This window comes from Oryctolagus cuniculus, chromosome 13 (genome assembly GCF_964237555.1).
Source record: "Oryctolagus cuniculus chromosome 13, mOryCun1.1, whole genome shotgun sequence".
NCBI classification, from domain to species: Eukaryota; Metazoa; Chordata; class Mammalia; order Lagomorpha; family Leporidae; genus Oryctolagus; species Oryctolagus cuniculus.
In genome coordinates this window covers 27354230-27372489 of record NC_091444.1, presented here as the reverse complement: position 1 = coordinate 27372489, position 18260 = coordinate 27354230, and the positions used below count along the sequence as shown (strand labels likewise).

At 53.2% G+C, this 18260-nt stretch overlaps 1 protein-coding gene across 6 annotated transcripts in view; it reads right to left on the bottom strand.

The window, feature by feature from the left end:
• The window catches only part of VASH2 (vasohibin 2), a 49009-nt gene that overhangs the window by 18427 nt on the left and 12322 nt on the right, over positions 1-18260 (bottom strand). For 5 of the 6 annotated variants that reach the window (XM_070055296.1, XM_008268437.4, XM_070055297.1 and 2 more), the window contains 4 exons: positions 15390-15446; positions 14800-14874; positions 9955-10336; positions 8704-8819 (listed from right to left, as the gene is read on the bottom strand). In XM_070055296.1, coding sequence (XP_069911397.1) covers positions 8704-8819; positions 9955-10336; positions 14800-14874; positions 15390-15446 — 630 coding nt within the window. Of the gene's footprint in view, positions 1-2076; positions 2159-8703; positions 8820-9954; positions 10337-14799; positions 14875-15389; positions 15447-18260 lie in introns of all 6 variants that reach the window. The other variant, XM_017347791.3, reaches the window with a different exon arrangement.

Below are 18260 nucleotides of genomic sequence, written 5' to 3'. Positions count from 1 at the left end.
GCATGTCAGTATAAAACAGCATTCCTCAAAAAATCTTTTCTAAAGTACTTTCCCAAGATGAGACTATACCCACGTATGTGAAGTCATGTAAGAGAGTACTTCAGGCTGGCTGGGAAGAAAGCAATTCATAGTTGCACACTGTCTGTCTTCATTAAAGATATTTCCAAATACAAATCCATGCCTAAGTATTCTCACAATTCATCTTACAACTTTTCCATTAAAAGAAAATGTTTAGACAGCAGCCAGTGTTGTGGTGCAGCATGTTAAACTGCCACCTGTGCCGCCAGTGTCCCCTGTAAGCACTGGTTTGAGCCCCAGATGCTCCACTTCTGATCCAGGTCCCTGCTGGTGTGCCTGGGAGGCACAGGTGGAGTTCAAGGCTCCTGGCTTCAGTCTGGCCCAGCCCTGGCCATTGCAGCCATTTGGGGAGTGAATGAGTGGATGGAATATCATCTCTGTCTCTCCCTCTGTCACTTTATGTTTCAAATAAATAAAATATATCTTCAAAAAAAATTTTTCAGAGAGCTCTCACCCAGTTTCTCTCCCCAGATGCCTACAACATTCAGCCAGGACTTCAGGTCTCCTATGTGTGAAAATAGAACCCAACCAGTTGAGCCATCCATAAACTGGTGCCTCCCAGGGTCTGCACTGGTGGGAGCTGGACTTGGGAGCCAGAGCCAGGAATTGAAACCAGGCAGTGTAATAATGAACTCTAACCCCAGTTTTTCCATTTGTATGTGTCACCTTCTTTGATAAGATATAACCTGGGTTGTAAACCAAGTTTAGGTTGTTCAGTAAGAAAATCAAGGACATATTTTGTTACACATGCAATCTTAAAAAGTGTTTTAATAGTGTTTTTATTTATTTTTGACAGGCAGAGTGGACAGTGAGAGAGAGAGAGAGAGAGAGAAAGGTCTTCCTTTGCCATTGGTTCACCTTCCAGTGGCCGCCAAGGCCAGCGCGCTGCGGCCGGCGCACCACGCTGATCCGATGGCAGGAGCCAGGTACTTATCCTGGTCTCCCATGGGGTGCAGGGCCCAAGCACTTGGGCCATCCTCCACTGCACTCCCTGGCCACAGCAGAGAGCTGGCCTGGAAGAGGGGCAACCGGGACAGAATCCGGTGCCCGGACCGGGACTAGAACCCAGTGTGCTGGCACCGCAAGGCGGAGGATTAGCCTAGTGAGCTGAAGCGCCGGCTCAAAAGTGTTTTAAGTGACAATTGCCAATAAGTTTCTTAGTTTTTATCTTTGAAGATTTCCCAACAGCAAATGGTTTTCGCCTGCCACAAAAGTGGTCCAGCTCTTTCAGTGTTGATAGATTTGGAAATGAACAGCTCAGCTCCATGAATGGCATTGGTGTCCGCCAACAGCACCCTGCTCTGTCTCGCCCTCACCCCATCTCCCCACTCCTCCGAGATGGGAGGGAATAGTCACAGTCTGTGATCATCTCTGGAACTCGCCCGAGGTGGTGAAGAAACCTGCTCTGACTCAGCCCTGCTCAGGTAACTGTGCTGCCTGGGCCTCCTTCACAGCTGACCTGTGCCCCTGCTTTATCTGTCAAGTCATCTTATTTCTCTGTGTCTGTTCTCACAGAGCCCAGGATACATACATTTTAGTAAGTTGCCAGCTGATAGAACCCACACGTCCTGTTGCTGGTATCAAAGAGCTAGGCTCTGGCCTTCAGTCCACCCCCCAGGGATGAGCCACTCCCTGAGAAACGGGCCCACTGCCTGCAGGCCTAGAGTAGTGGCTCCCAGGGGCTTCTATAAGGACCATACTTAGGCTGTCAGCTAAAAGGAACACACTTCTGCTCAAAGATTCAAACTTAAACTTGGATTTCTGCCCTAGCCCACTACCTACTCCTGTGCAGAGAGCTAGGGTTTTTACAGTCAAGTCAGGTGGAGAGGAGCCCATATGTATCTTACTCATTTTGCCATAAAGCCTGCTTTGTCTCCTTGCCTGAGACGGGATCATCTTTATAAACAGCTAACCCCTCTGATGGACCCCTCCTCCCCCCATACATCAGCATCAGCCTCAGGCAAATGCAGTTACACATGCGTGGGGTTCCCTCCTCGCCAGTGTGTTCTGCTTGAGGAAGTCCAGGCATCAGTAATCCCTCGCCCGAGGATGAGCCTCATGTAAGTACACGCTGTCCTTGCTTGAGAAAAGGGTCAAATGCAGGTCATTTCCTAGAGCAATTAAAATGCCATCTCTTGGCCTGCGCCGCGGCTCACTAGGCTAATCCTCCGTCTTGCGGCGCCGGCACACCGGGTTCTAGTCCCGGTCGGGGCACCGGATTCTGCCCCGGTTGCCCCTCTTCCAGGCCAGCTCTCTGCTGTGGCCAGGGAGTGCAGTGGAGGATGGTCCAAGTGCTTGGGCCCTGCATCCCATGGGAGACCAGGAGAAGCACCTGGCTCCTGCCATCAGATCAGCGTGGTACGCCAGTCGCCGCGGTGGCCACTGGAGGGTGAACCAACGGCAAAGGAAGACCTTTCTCTGTCTCTCTCTCTCACTGTCCAACTCTGCCTGTCAAAAAATTTAAAAAAAATTAAAATGCCATCTCTTGGGGTTGGTGTTATGGCATAGCGGGTAAAGCTGCTGCCTGTGATGCTGGCATCCCATATGGGTGCCAGTTTGGGTCACAGCTACTCCACTTCCAATCCTGTTCCTTGCTAATGTGCCTGGGAAAGCAGTGGAAGATGGCCCAAGTGTTTGGGCCCGTGCACCCACGAGGGAGACCAGGACAAAGCTCCTGGTTCCTGGATTTGACCTGGCATAGACATGGCCATTGCAGACATTTAGGGAATGAACCAGCAGATAGAAGATCCCTATTTCTCCTTAACTCTGACTTGCAAATAAATAGAGCTTAAAAAACAACAATAACTCCACCCTACCCTTCCTTTACAGCATAAGCCTATATTCCTATTCCAAAAAGAAATGACATTTGTAGATGAATTCTTTTAGCTGCTGTTTCTAATGGTCTGCGTGTGGCAGTCTGTCCACCTCTCCTCAGCATCCACTCTCACCCTTACAGATTTTCAGCTGGGCACGTGGCTTCCTGGAATACAAGCTACACTGCCTGGCCTGGGAGATGAAATCCTGTTCTTTGACCCCAGCAGCGGCTGCCATGTCTGGGCCTGGCAGAGGGCAGCCGTGGGTGAGCCCAGCATCCACCTGCTTCTGGGGCCCAGCCAGAAGCATGGCGTGTTCTTGCCAGCTCGGCTCAGGGCCAGCGCTGGGCGAGCTCTCGTGTGTGAGAGGCCCCCTCCAAGTACTCCCCAGCTATAATTAGAATATTGCCGGGGGGGGGGCTATTTTTAAGAAACGGGAGTTCCAGGATGATTCAGCCAGCCCTGACCCAGAAGCTCTGCTCAGACTCAGGGTGAGTATTTCAGACTGAACGTGTTTCTCCAAAATCTGCCGCAGTCCCAATGCGGCAAAGGAAGCGAAGGGTTTTCCTCTTGCAAGGCTCCATTCTTACAGGAAGAGGAGGAGGGTGCGAAGGTTCCTATGATGCCCTTTGGGAAAGGAAGGAGGACACCCGTGTCCCTGCACCCACCCGGATAATCCCAGCCTCCAGGGCGACCTGGGGTGACCAGTTGGGGACCAGGTCTTAATCTATCCTTAGCTCCGACCTGGAGTCCGAGGAGCCAGCTGGACAGAGGCTGTTAGAGGGGCAGGCTGGGAGGTAAGCTCGCTTGTTAATTCTTAAAATGTTGCCATGGCTCTTCTCTGGAAGATGCTCCCTGCCGCTGCCATCTAAACTCTCCAGGTGCACGTCGAGTCCTTCACACGCTCTGAGGCCACCTCGGTGCCCGGCCTACAACGTGGCCAGTGTGGACCCTGCCCCAGGGAAGCTTCAGAAAGTGATGGCATGTCTGGGGCCACAACTGGGATACCAGGAAGGGACACAACGGTAGTGTTGGCTCCTCAGTCCTCGATCAGGGGTGCTGGGAGCCTGGCACTGCCCAGCATGAGAGAAAGCCCAGGCCTGCCCAGGTCTGGCGGGACTTAGTGCAGGGCAGGCGCCTGTCTGGGGAGGCCTCAGCTGAAGGAACAGCAGGCGCGAGGGAGCAGTTCATTTACACCTGCTGCCCTCATTCAAGGCTGTCCGGCTCCTCCACACATTCCCGACTTACCAGGAAGGACCGCAGGCACCATGGCCGGTGGCTGACAGGCAGACAACTGTGGCTGCATTGTAAGCAGTGTCCCCCCCCACCCCCCGCCAGACAGACTGGGCCCAGCCCCCAGGCCTTCCCCAGCTGGGAGGCACTGGCCAGGACCAGTGGCCACAGACCACCGCTGGAGATCCCAGGGTGCTGCATCCAGGTTCCGCACTCAGCCTTCTGCTCTGGGAGCCCCACCATGTCTGACTCTGGGGAGCCAGTCCATCCTGGGTTCTCCAAAGTTCCCAGGCCCCTGGGCCGCAGGAGCTCCCTGGGGTAACAGTCGGGCTGGCCGTGGGAGCAGACACGGCTGCTTGCGTCCCCCTGGAGGTTCTGCTGTTTCCCCTCTACCTTCCATGCTGAGGAAATGTCCTTCCTTCTACCCTGGGGATATCTTCTCACTCGGAATCTAAGGCAAATGATGTCTTGGGTCCCCTTTAAAACACCTTGCGTGTGATCAGACCGTGGGATCCAATCTGACTTCATCAGTTGGCCTCTGCCCGTCTCAGCCAGACTGGGGCCAGGCAGCCCCTCCCGGCAGAACGGAGCAGGAACCCAGGGTGCAGGGTGGCCCTCACGGGAAGGAGACCTTATCTTGAAGCAGGGCTTATGAACTTCTGGGACCCTAGCATCCTGAGCAGGGTGAACAGAGCCCTCTAGAACTAGAAGCCGCCATAGGGATGGATGACAAAGAAAGGCAATCAGAGGGAAAAAGGGAGGAAGAGAATCATGAACAGCAAAGAGAGGAACCACACGAGGAGGAGAATACAAAGAGGCTCTCTTGGGGTCCTCTGGCCCCGACGTAGAAGTGTCCCATGTGGTCACTCCACTGGCATGAGCTGCTTTCAGGCGCACACGGGTGGCCAAGCCAGAAAAGGATGGCACGCTCACTCCTGCTCTCGCAGCCACAGGCAACAAGCCAAGGGTTGCCATCTGCCGGTGACAGAGAGGCCCTCAGAGGGTGTGCACACATCTCCGAGGGGGCCCTGTTGGCACCCGAGGTGGTTCTTTCCTGGGCGAGGTGGTCGCGGGGCTGAGAAGCACGGGGGCCCCGGAGGACCAGACACATGGATCTCAACTGGCATCTCCCTTCTCTTTATGAGCCACAGGAACAAGCTTGGCCGTGACACGTGGAAGACACAGCAGCACTCCTCGGGGAGTGGAGTATGAACAGTACCGTAGCTGGAGGGCTGGGTGGGGGTTCCGTTGCCCTCTAGAAGCTTGGTCTCAGCTGGCCTCGGGCACTCGCTGCCACTGGGCCCCCACCCAGCTGACTCGCTAACCCATGACACTGGTCCTCCTGCCAAGGGCTTACTGAGGCAAGTGCAAAAATGGAGAATTCAGGGCTGGAAGCAGCTCCAGCTGCAAGCAGGAGGTATGTGGGAGACAAAAAAGCCACTAAAATGATCCACGCAGAGCTGGGGACAGGGACCCCGCTGAGGCTGGGCCTCTTGTCTGTTACGGGAATTCTCTCCCCCTTGGGCCTCTGCCAGGCTCCTGCGGCACCCAGCACATTTAGAAATGACCCGATGGCCTTATGTAATGCTGAAATAATAGTGCAGAGATGGAGTCACCAGCCCTACGTAGGATCCCTGGAGTCCACAGAGCTCCTGGGTCATAACCATCTCTGTCACCTTCTCATTCGCTCCCCAAGAGCCAGATTACCTGGAGGAGAGCCCACCTGGCGGAGGCCATAGGGAGAAGCTGCCGATCTGCAGAGAGACCACTGGGGACCCGGGTGTGCTGGGTTCCGGCACGCAGCAACGGCAGCAGCTGACAGCTGGAGGGGGAAGAGCGGGAGGGGCGGGGCGCCTGGGTCCTCTTGGGGCCCCCCTGCCTCTCACAGCCCTTCTCTTCTCTGCACCTCTCGTTTTCCTCTCCTCCCACAAGGAGCCCCTCAACCTCTTCCCCAGGCCTGCAGCGCAGAGGTCAATTTTTAGGAGAGCCTGGGGAGAGCCTCCCTCCTCCTCCGCTTCACACTCCAGGCAAGCTCTGTGCCCTCCAGCGTCCCCTCCCAACCTCCAAAACTCTGCAAAAGGAGGGACAAGCGGGGGCAAGAGCTCCTGCCGCTGTGCCCTGGCTGGATCTGCTCCTGTGGAATCCTCCTCAGGCTGGAGCTCCCATGATGGCCAAGCTTCCCAGGCCACCTGGCCCTCGTTGCAGAAAAGCACACCCAGGATCTGGGACCCCTGGGCAGATGGAGGAAGATTTCTGGGTTCAGGAGGAAGGGCTGTGGGGAGGGGGTGGAGCTGGGGCTGCAGGGGTCTGGGTGCAGCCGCTTTCCACTCCAGAAGTTTCTGTGCACCACCATCTCTGGACTCAGAGGCACCCGCCGCTGGGGCTGGGACTGACTTGGGGCATGGGGGCAGGAGGGTGCTGAAGGAGAAGCCCCTCTCCTGAAGGCCGTCCTTCCTGCCCTCGGTGGCCACCCCTCCCCTGGGCGTTTTCCTCCTGCCCTGGCCCTCTGAGGGGCAGTGGGAAAGGCGTGGGCAAGAGGGAGGCTTGGCCCTCAGGACCCCTGCTTCCTGCACACCCCAGAACCTTCTCTCCCTGACTGCTCTGCCCCATCTCCTGCCCCACTGGCCCTTCTTCCCTTGGCCTCCTCACGGCCTTGCCATCGCTTCTTCTCTCTTTTTTCTTTCCTCGCTGACTTTCCAGCTCGGCCCCCACCTGCCTCTTCTGAGATGACGGCTCCAAGATGAGCTCTGTCCTCCAACCCCAGCTCTGCACATCCAGCAGCTCCCAGGGCCCTCCACCGGCTGCCCGAGAAGCGCCTCCGCTTCTTCTTCCGCGCCTCCCGCACCACCCCCACCTGACCTCAGAGAGCACCAAGGGCCTGCGCCATCCCCGGGCCACCATGGGAGTCTTTGCTGGTTAAAGATTGAACATGCTCCTGATGGCAAAGTCCCTGTGGGCCCAAGCACGCATCTAGGAAGAATGATCTTAAAAACCAGGCATTGCTGTCCTGGGCCTGACGATCCCATTGCTGGTGGAATAACTGGGTTTTCTGTGCTGAGTCTTCCATCCCGAGTGAAGAGCGGGCCCTAGACCACTCATAGCTGCTAAAGACAGAGCTCCCGAGGGGAAGATTGGCTGTCCTAGGGCAGGAAGGAATACATCTCAGAAGGGCGTGCTCCTCTGGTTATGCACAGCCTCCTGTGCCTGCGCCACCCGCTCCAGGCTAAATGAGCCCCTGCAAAGGGTTTCCCTGTTCCTAGCCCTCCAAGGCAACTGCTACTTTGTCCAGTGACAGTAATTAAAGGACACTTGAATCAGGGAGAAAGATAGGGCTGGGGTCAGGACGAAAGGTCAAGGGCAGAGGTCAGGGTGAGCATCCTTGGGGTTGAGAGGCCACACATGAAGGGTCTGAAGCCATCCTGCTCCCTCAAGACAAACCTATGCTGACACCTCCTGACCTCTGCCTCGCCAGCTGCAGGAACACCCAGCCCCTCGCTCACTTCCCCCCTTCCCAACCCCACACCTGCTGGAAATGCCGAGCCCTGGGATTGGCAGTGGGATGTGGGCTGGCAGCAAGGAAGAAAGCTGGAGACATTTCAACCTATCCTGTTCTTCCCAAAATAACCTCCCTCTCTGCCTCAATCCCCCTCCCCCAGAGCCAGGGGGTCTGGGGGCTAGCCCCTGCTCCCTCGCTGAGTAGCCACAGCGCTTTAGTGCAAGAGAACCTCCTCTGTGTTCTGGTTTCTGCATCTGAAAAGGAAAGCCACAGAAGGTCCCCTGCTTGCTCTATGGCACTGGGGCAATGGTGCTGATACGCCTGTGTGAGAGCGCCCACCACTGCCATGTCACTGGTGCGACGCCGTCTCATTCCGTTCTCACCACAACCTTGCCACACACACCCTGCAGCCCTGCATCCTCTTTCAGTGCTGGAGAAACTGAGGCTCCCTATTTGCCTCCCCTTTGCCTGGCTCCGTGGCTGGGACGCCACTGAGAACTCTATATGCTGTTCCACGTGGTCCCCACAAGGCAAGCGGCTTGTGTGGCCAGGCCTGCTGCTGTGACTTGTTCCCAGTATAACTAAGGCTCAAGCATTTGCCGGTGGATTATCCCTGGCCACTCTGGGCACCCTCAGCAGCTCTACACTGTCATCTCTTAACTGAGTGGTTCTGACCTAGGAAGGGGGTGTAGCATCGGCAGTGTTAGGGCTAAAACAGGGGCCGTGGAGTTAGACAAGGAAGAGGCCGGGCCTGGAGGAACACAGGCCATGCAGGGCCCAGAGGCCCATAGGATCTTAGGAAATGCACAAATTCTAACAATCCCACTTTACAGTTGACAACAGTCGTGCCCAGAAAGGTTTTAAGACACGCCTAAGGTCACACAGCTCCTATATAGCTGAGCTGGGTCCAGGCCCAGGTTTCCTGACTAAGTCCAGCGCATGGGGCAGCCTCTCCCACAGGTGAGCCATGAGCCAGGGACGGTCCTGTTGGGCTCGCCGTCTGGTTCAGAGGCCAATCCCAGGACATGGCTTTGGCCCCCTGGGCCAGGAGCACCCCCACAGAGAACAGGAAAAGCTACTCACGACTTGTCTCGCCTGCCGAGCCTTCTTGGGGGGCTTGCTTGCCTCCTTCGGGGGGACAAGGATTTTCCCCGGCTTCTCACTTGGGTTGGAGAGTGGGCACTTGCAGGTTTCAAGATCTGGAGGAGATACACGGAGTGAACCACACCAGTTCCCGCAGCACAGCACCCCAGCCCAGCCTGCTCAGGATCTTGGCAGGGAGAAGGCTCCGAGGACGGAGGTGTGAGGAGGACAAGATCAGAGACCTCCGCCTTCCCCTCATTCTGCACTGGCAGGAAGCAAGGGCTCCGTGCACCAGAGGATGGTCTGGCCCATCACATGGCAGAAAGAACGCAGCCCAGTGCCTCAGCCTCCTGGGACTGCAGGTGGCTGCTCAGCAAGTTTCTCTCTGTGAAGGCAAAGTCTTGGCTGCACCGCCCCAGAAACAGCCGGTTCTCATCCCACCCACGTGCTCAGCGGTGGGACAGGAGTGAAGACGGCAGGGCCCTGGTGCTACACAGAAGCCAGCTGAGGACAACGTAACAGCTTTCTCCATGGCCCCCATGGGTGCACGGACTTTCTTCAGGCAAGTGGACATCAGGTCACCTTGAAGGTAAAAGGGATAGGGGGATGGCCTTAGAACAGTCTTTGGAAGGCCATGTAACTTTATATAAGGCCTCGTTGGCTATGGTGACACCAGGTTAGAATTTTAGGCCAAAGGACACTGCAATTTATAGCGCCAAACATAGATCAAATATGACTCTGATATGGACTATTTAGCAGTGTGACCAATCCATCCTGGTTTTCCTGGATTTAGTCTGAAAAATCTCATGTCCTGAGAAACTCATTTCCAGGCAAACTGGAACAAGCAGTCACTCTGAAGACAAAACAGAACCAACTTCCGCGTCAACATAAAATGACTAACATGCCAGATCTGATTTCATAAAAGGAATCGCAGGCCAAGACGTTGCTTTTCGCCATAACATCCAAGTTGGTTTGAGCTCTGGTTTTGGAAGTAGCATGTGCAAAAATAGACTTTGCCTAGATCGACTAATAATTGATGTCTGTTTTTCATTTTAACAGGTTGACTACTAAGCAAGAGAAGCTCAAGAAACTTTTGGTCATCCTAGAAATTTAGGGCCTGGATAGGGGACGGAGGTAGCGGTAGCGATAGCAATAGCAGTAGCGGTTGAGGGGGAGAGGGGGAGAGGGGGAGAGGAAGAGAGAAATCTCAGAACAGAGCTCTCCTGCATCACCCATTTGCCAAGCACCTACCTTCATTCTCATGTCCCTGGCAAATTTCTCCAGCTCCTTCCTTATGTCAGCCCTCAACATCTTGGAGACATTGAGGACCAGCTGCTTCCATTCGATGGGCTGGAAGCTATGAGGCTCATGAGGAACGTACAGCCCAATCTTGACCTTCTTGACTGTGTGCAGGTACTTCTTATAGGAGTCTTCAAAGTCAAAGATGAGGTCACTCAGAGTCCGAAAGGTCAGTGGCTTGTCCATCAGCTCTGCCCTTCGGCTCATGCCCAGTGAGCCATACCGGCCATTGCAGTAAATTCCCAGCACAACGTGGTGAAAGCAGTTTCCTGAGAAGCAGGTTTTAAAGCTGATGGGGAATCGCTCAATGGAAGGCTGCCCATTGGTTAAGTATCTTAGAGAATCCCGGTCAAGGAAGAGAAAGGAAGCCTGGAAAATGCAGTCTACCCTTTGCTTCTGAACAGACCCACATCTTAAATTTTCCAGACAAATCCTTTTGTAAGGGATTCACTTGATATCCTTGACTATTTACTATTTTTTAAAAGATTTATTTTATTTATTTGAAAGTCAAAGTTACAGGGAGAGGGAGGAGGAGACAGAAAGAGAGAGCGAGGTCTTCCATCCACTGGTTCACTCCCCAAATGGCTGCGACAGCTGGAGTTGGGCCGATCCAAAGCCAGAAGCCAGGAGCTTCCTCCAGGTCTCCCACATGGATACAGGGCGATCCTGGAATTAGTCTTCTGGGACAAGTAGAAACATCCAGGAGAGATGGGAGTGAGGAAGGAAACAGGAACTGCCAGCATATCCGTCACAAATCATCCAGGAACAATTCTCTAGGATTTGTTCCATCACCACAGTGATCAGCAAGGTCTTGAAACTTGGAACAGTTGGGGACAAGAAGGGGGATGAGCAAGAACGATCAAAGACAGAGGTAGTCTGAGCTTCCCCAGGGAAGCAGCAGCAGTGCCCCAGCCTCCTGGGCTGCGCCAAAGCTGCCCCTGTAATGAACCTGTAATTTTCTAACCTACAGTTCTTTAGTACCATGAGCAAGCACACTACCACAGGCAGTGAGGCCTCCCAGACTAGTGGCCTTAATTCAGAAGATAATTTGGAACAGAAAATCCATCTATCCAGCACGCAGGTCGAAGTGGGCACATGCAGTTCAGCAGGATAAAACCAAATGGCTGGAGGCAGGTGTTTAACTTAGCAGTTAAGATACAAGTTAAAAGACACCTGCTTCCCACCTTGAAATGCCTGGGATCAAGCCCAAGCTCCAGCTCCTGACCCCAGCTTCCTGCTTGCCATGTGGGAGACCTGGACTGTGTTCCTAAATATTGGCTTTGGCCTGATTCAGGCCAGCTGTTGTGAGCAATTAGAGAATAAACCAGAGATAGGAGGTCTGCTGCCCCCCTCTCTTAAAAAAAAAAAAAAAAGAAAAAAGAAAAAGTGGCTGTTCACTCATAAGGTCTGAACTCTGGGCTAAAGTCAAAAGAGAGAACCAGGAAGGACAGGCTACAGACCCAGTCTCCCGGGCAGCCACACTGGCCAGTTTCAAAGCTGTCCAGACGCTGCTATTTCCCAAAGGATGCATGAGAGATGCAGACGATGACCCAAGTCGCGTCCTTCGCCACCCCCGAGTGCAGAGCAGGACTCGGGGCTGCTGACGCAGAGCAAAGAGAAGACGAAGATGCTGCTGTAACTTTCAGAATTTAGGCCTGTGTTTCCAGTCCGTCTCCAAGAATCAAATTTCCCCGAGTTCAGCAGAGTGCACGCAATCTCTCCACCCTCCCCGCTTTCCCAAACTTTTCTGAAAACGTCATCCAGGTAGAAACAAAGGAAGCTCAAGAGCGTGCACTCTCTGACTGCACAGACCTGCAGGCTGGTCATAGGTCACAGCATCAGTGGGTCACAGGATCCAGTGGCAGGATGCCTGGACGCACAAAATCCTGCAAGGACAAGATGACTGTGTAAAGCAAGATGACCTGTATCCAGCTGCTCTCAGATGTCCCTCAACTTTATAGCCTGAGTCAGCTTGCCCAGAGAGCAGTGACAGCCTAGCCTGGGGTTCCTCTTCACTGACCTCCAACAGCAACCCGTGGCCAATTGTTCACCCCCATTAAACTTGCAGGAGGCCCTGCTGAACAGCTGTGGCTGTCTTCTGATACCAAAGACTAGGGGCCCTGAGCCATCTGCTGCCTGACCTCCCAGTGCTGGCCTCCTCCTGGGCCCCCAGGCACATGTTTCATCTCCTGTGTGGGGAGCAGGTGTCACAGGAGGGTTGGCGGGCATCGGGGGGTGGGGTGGGGGAGGGAGGCTCAGTCAGGCTCAAGTTTCCATTTTTCGTCCGAGGCCCCTGTGGACAGTCTTGTTTTGGATCAGGCCTGCAAGTACTCCACTGGCTGCAGAGAGGCACAGAAATGCCTTTCCCCAGGGGCAAAAGAAAAGAGTTCAGACCAAATCCTTATTGGGAACATGCATCCTTCCTCCAACTTTGGAAAAAACTTGTTTTTATTTGAAAAGTACAGCAACAGAAAGAGACACAGAGAGCTTCCATATGCTGGTTCACTCCCTAAATGCCCATAATAGCCAAGGCTGGGCATGGCTAAAGCCAAGAGCCCAGAACTCCACCTGGGTCTCCTATGTGGGTAGCAGGATCACAAGTACTTGAGTAACCATCACCTGCTACCTCACAGGGTGTGCATTAGCAGGCAGCTGGTTGGAAGCAGAGCAGGGATTTGAATCCAGCTGCTCCAATATGGGATGCAGTGTCCTAAGCAGTATCCTAACCATGGCACCAAACACCTGCCCCTCTTCCTCTGACTTCTATGTCTCCCTCCTCTCCTGCTTTTCCTTCTACCTCTGACTTTCCTCCTCAAGTCTCCTTCAAGGTTCTTTGTGTCTAAGTTCACTCAAAAATACTGGGATTTCACCTTTGATCTTTATCTGCTCTTACTTCAGCAACTGCAAACCCCCAAACACAGCTCCAAAATCTCCATTTCTGGTGCAGTGCCTCCCTGTGAGAACCCCATGCCAATGTTCCTCAGGCACCTCAAATCCAACTTGGCCAAATCTGAGTTCGTCTCTTCATAAATCTGACTCTGCCCTTTGAGCATTTCCCTTAGACTGTAGTGTCAGGATGGAAGCCAGTGATATGGAGAGGTCCTTTCCTTCTCCTCTAATTCCGTAGGTAGGTAGGCAGGCAGGCAGGCAGGCAGGTAGGTAGGTAGGTAAATAGATAAAGATGAACCAATAAATGTGAATCCTTCTGCAAAGAAAACAGATAGAAGATAGACAGATGACAGACACAGATGATAGATAACAGATAGATGATAGGTTGGTTGATAGGTATCCAAATCCTTCCTTCCACCTTCACTGTTGCTCTTAGTTCCAGTGTTGTCACTCTCATCCCACCAGCCCATCCTTCAGACTCTTTTTTTTTTTTTTTTTTTTTTTTTTTGACAGGCAGAGTGGACAGTGAGAGAGAGAGAGAGAGAGAAAGGTCTTCCTTTGCTGTTGGTTCACCCTCCAATGGCCGCCGCGGCCGGCGCGCTGCAGCCGGCGCACCGCGCTGATCCGATGGCAGGAGCCAGGAGCCAGGTGCTTTTCCTGGTCTCCCATGGGGTGCAGGGCCCAAGCACTTGGGCCATCCTTCACTGCACTCCCTGGCCACAGCAGAGAGCTGGCCTGGAAGAGGGGCAACAGGGACAGAATCCGGTGCCCCGACCGGGACTAGAACCCGGTGTGCCGGCGCCGCAAGGTGGAGGATTAGCCTATTGAGCCGCAGCGCCAGCCCATCCTTCAGACTCTTGTCCAACCTAGGAGCCTGCCTTTATAGATGCCTTCCTAATCAACTCTTTCATCCGAAAACCTCCAAGTCCTGTGAATTCCATCTCACTGGTATCTCAAACATCCCCCCAAATTCATTCTCATTGTCAAGACCACGATTCAAGCATCACTTTTCCTTCATGTAACAGCTCCCAAAGGCTTTGCAGATCTAATCCCAGCCTCCCCCAGTTTCTCCTCCTTCAGTTTGTCCTGCAGAGAGTGACCTCTTAAAAGTACGCTCCTGACCATGTCACCCCTCTGCTTCAGAGCTTTCGTCTGGACTGCCCATTGTATTTTGGGATAAGGTCACTTCCTGGCACAGCACTCAAGGATCTAACTTATCTTACCTGGGACCACCTCTCAAGTCCATGTCTTTCCGTGTCTCCTTTGCCTTTGTCCCTTCCAGCCATCTACCCTACAGGACTTGGCATTTTCTTTGTTCTTCTATCTGATCACGTTCAGTTGCCATTACCACTAGTAAGTTTTTCACAGTTTTCTAGACCATATTCTTGCCACACCAAGGAGTTTGATGGAGAATAGAACAGAAAATGTGGGACAGACCAGACCCTAGTGTCAGCTGTATTCTGGCCAGCTGAGACACATCCTCTTGGTTGGTCTCTACAATCTACCTTTGGATTCTACCTAGAGATGGGTGTGGATACTAGCCCTCTTGTCCCCGATGCAATTCTCCCTAAGCGTCTTTCCTGTGGCAATGTCAGATCAGTGCAAGAAGCCACACACTCTTGCTGATCCCTCTAAGTTAGAGCCCTCCTGGTGACTCATGAGTCTGAGCTGGCCCTGATGGGAGCAGCAGCTAACAGGTTAGACTAATGTTGGTTCAAGGAGCCTAACACTGATTTGGGTCAACTCCATTTGGGGAAAATGAAGGCCCCAGGGGAGTTTGACACTTTCCTTCAAGCAGTCAACAGGCATCATCTCTATGAATCTAGGATGAGAAAGGCACCAACAGCCCACAGTGTGTGTAGCCCACAACTACGCAGCAGACTTCAGCAGGTGCAATTGAAAGGATACATGCCCAGGATGACGGCTTCCAGGCATTTGATAGGCAAGGATTCTCGGGTCATCTCTTTTGCGGTTTCCATTAGCCTGTAAGATAGAGCACAGCAGAGGACTTATTTAATCATACAATGAGTGAGTCTGTCTGTCAATCCATTAGCATGCAGGTTCCCAACTAGGTATCATGCAGGAATATAAAGGGAAAGGGGAACTCACCTCCCAGGAGGGCACCAAAGCACAGCTGCATTGGCAGTGTGAAGTCCCTCAGTGCACCACTGCCCGCTCCAAGAGTTAGTTCCCGGAAGTCACTGCCCATACTCCACCCCGCCTCCCCATGCTCCAGCACAGGGAGCACTGCAGAACAAGCGTGGGGGCATCCCAGAGCAAACTGCACAAGGCTCCCCCATCCTGAGACTTACTATTCACCACTGGAACTCAGCTGTCAGCCTGGCCTACAACTCAGTCCCACCTCCACTGGCTGTGGGGCACCCCCCTCCCCCACCCCATACTCCAGCACGAGGACACAGGGATGGAGGTTGGGAGACGGAGCTGGCAGCTCGGGGGTAGACAGATGCCATCTGGCCCGCAGACCATGTGCCACTTACCCACTCAGCGGTCTCATTTTCCTAATTTCAAAGAACTGGGTGCCTGTGTGATTGTATCTGTGTGGAGCATGTAAAGGGAAAGTGACAGCAAAGGAAGTGATACATCCTGATTTCTCGGGGTGGATGAGGAAGCAGGGGCTTTGCAGAAGTGGCCAGCAGCTAGAAGGTAGTCAATAAACTATAATGCTTCACTATCCTGCCCTGGCAATCTCATGTCTAACTTGGGCCCTAAAACACCTTGAATCTTTATAACAGCTCTTTTCAATCTGCTCTAGGTAGTTGAATACATGTCTTTTTTTCTTTTTTTAAAGATTAATTTATTTGAAAGTCAGAGTTACAGAGAAGCAGAGGCAGAGAGGAAGAGGGGAGGGAGGGAGGGAGGGAGAGAGGCATGGAGAGAGAGTGAGAGCAAGAGAGAGATCAATCCTCCATCCTCTGGTCCACTCCCCAAATGGCCAGAGCTGGGCTGAAGCCAGGAGCCTCTGCCAGGTCTCCCACTTGGGTACAGGGGCCCAAGGACTTGGGCCATCATATGCCGCTTTCCCAGGCATATTAGCAGGGAGCTGCAGTGGAAGTGGAGCAGAGAGGCCTTGAACTGGCATCCGTATGGGATGCTGGCAATGCAGGTGGCAGCTTTACCCACTACACTACAGCACTGGCCCTGAACACACATCTTGATTTGCCTGCTAGACTACAAGCTTGTAGAGAGTTGGGACTATTCTTTTATTATCCTTTTCATCCATGAAGCCTGACTGAAGCCCAACATTTGTGAGCGAGCAGATATTATTAAATGAATGAGGAATTAAATGGATGGGTGAATAGATGGATGGATGGATGGATGGGTGGATAAAAAGGTGGACAGAAGAATAGGATGGAATAGGATGGAAGGGTGGAATGAAAGGAAGAGTAGATGGATGGAGGGATGGGTGGATGGAGGGACTGAAGAGGACAGATGGAAGGAAAGATGGCAGCTGGCTTTTTCAGGAGCACACCCACCCACCATGCAGCAGAGCTCACTGGGAGACATCACTTGCTTCTCATGGCTGGACTGACACTTAACACTGATGACCAAATCTGAGATTACCTCATTATCCACAACTCAGATTTAGCTGACGGCCCACAAGTTCTCGGACACGGATAGGTCTGTAGCAAATCATTCTTTAGGAGACCAAAGACGCTCTGGTATCATGCTCTGGACTCAGTCTGGATTTTCTGAACCTAAAGAAAAGTAGCTTTGTCTATTTTACTTTTCTGCCTCAAACAGAATCCTGTAGAAAAAGTACCCGTTGGGAGGGGGTTCACGAAGCAGGAACTTGTCCGCCTGGAGCCACTGCAGCCCAGACAGGGTGCATGACTTTCTGTGAGTGCCCCCAACAGTGACACAGGCAGCTACAGAGTAGGTACTGAGTGGCTGGGGTTCCTCTCCTGGCACACAGACCACCACCTGGGGAGCTTGTAGGCCCTGCTTCTTCTTCTTCTTTTTTTTTTTTTTTTTTTTTTTTTTGACTGGCAGAGTGGACAGTGAGAGAGAGAGAGAGAGAAAAAGGTCTTCCTTTTGCCGTTGGTTCACCCCCAATGGCCGCTGTGACTGGTGCACTGCGGTCGGCGCACCAGGCTGATCCGAAGCCAGGAGCCAGGTGCTTCTCCTGGCCCTGCTTCTGAACCCTGGATGCCATTCAGTGCCACCCACCTCAGGCTACCGAATTGAAGACTTCAGGGTGAGGGCCAGGGGGTGACTGGAGCAGGTTCACCAGCATGGGAGATACTGCCCAGGGCTGTAAAAAATAACCACTAACAGAGGCATACCTTAAAGATAGAATACACACAATCTTAGAGGTAAAGAGGAAAAGGAGGGACTAACTATTCGCTTTGTGAATTTTTTCACTTTACCAAAGAGCAAATTTATCTATCTAGTACATAAAGTGAGACCAATCTATAATTAAATACCAAAACAGGGCTTAAACACCCTTGGTTTCTTACAGTTCATAATGGAGCCCTGGATGGGAGTGAGGAAGTAAAGGCTCCCCTGAACGCTCCCCCAAGAAGAGGATCATTGTGGAGCCTGACTCCACCCTCAAACAGCCCCTCCCCCACTGACCGGGCCCACCCAGCTCCCCTCTCTCTGATTTCAGGCCCTGCACCTTGCTCTAAGGCTGTCCAAGGGGAGAGCAGAACCTGCTCTTTCACATCTTCACTGCCAGCTGGGCTCACCTGTAATCTGGGGATGGCCAAGCACTCGCAGACCCTGGCACTTTCGCTGCGTCCAGGACAAAGTAGCTCAGAGTCCCAAGTCATTAAAGTTGGGTGAGAAGGCAGGAAAAAAAGGGTCCTCATCCTGCCTTCTTTGTGTGATGGCTCTGAGGCAGGGGAGGGTGCACACACACCTCCCACCCTGGCTTCCTGCTGCTTTCCCTTCTCCGGCCACCCCCGTGGTCCGTGATCTAGGCCAGTGCCCATCATAAAGGGTCCGAGTAAAGAAAGCGTACAAAGCAGATCTTGAAGGGCAACCATGAAAACCTGGCTGAGCACATGCTGCAGGTTTACAGCAGCTGAGCACGCGCCATGTAGAGCACAAGTCCCTGCCCCTCTGTCCCGGCCCATTCTCCTCCATCTGGCCAAGGACCCTTGGGAAAGCCCTGTCCTGCATTGAAGTGGACAGTCATTCTAAATTCTGTCACTTTCCAGAAGACTCAGTGGGGACTCAGTCACATTCAGAAGGGGTTAGCTCAGGGGGCCGAGGTCTGCTACAGGAGTGTGTTCTGGACCACATGGAACTCCCCACATAGGGTCTGATTTGGAGATCAGCACTGGACAGCCTTCCTGGGGCTGTCGCCTCACTCTGGAGGCTGGCACTCCCTCCTCCCTCTATCA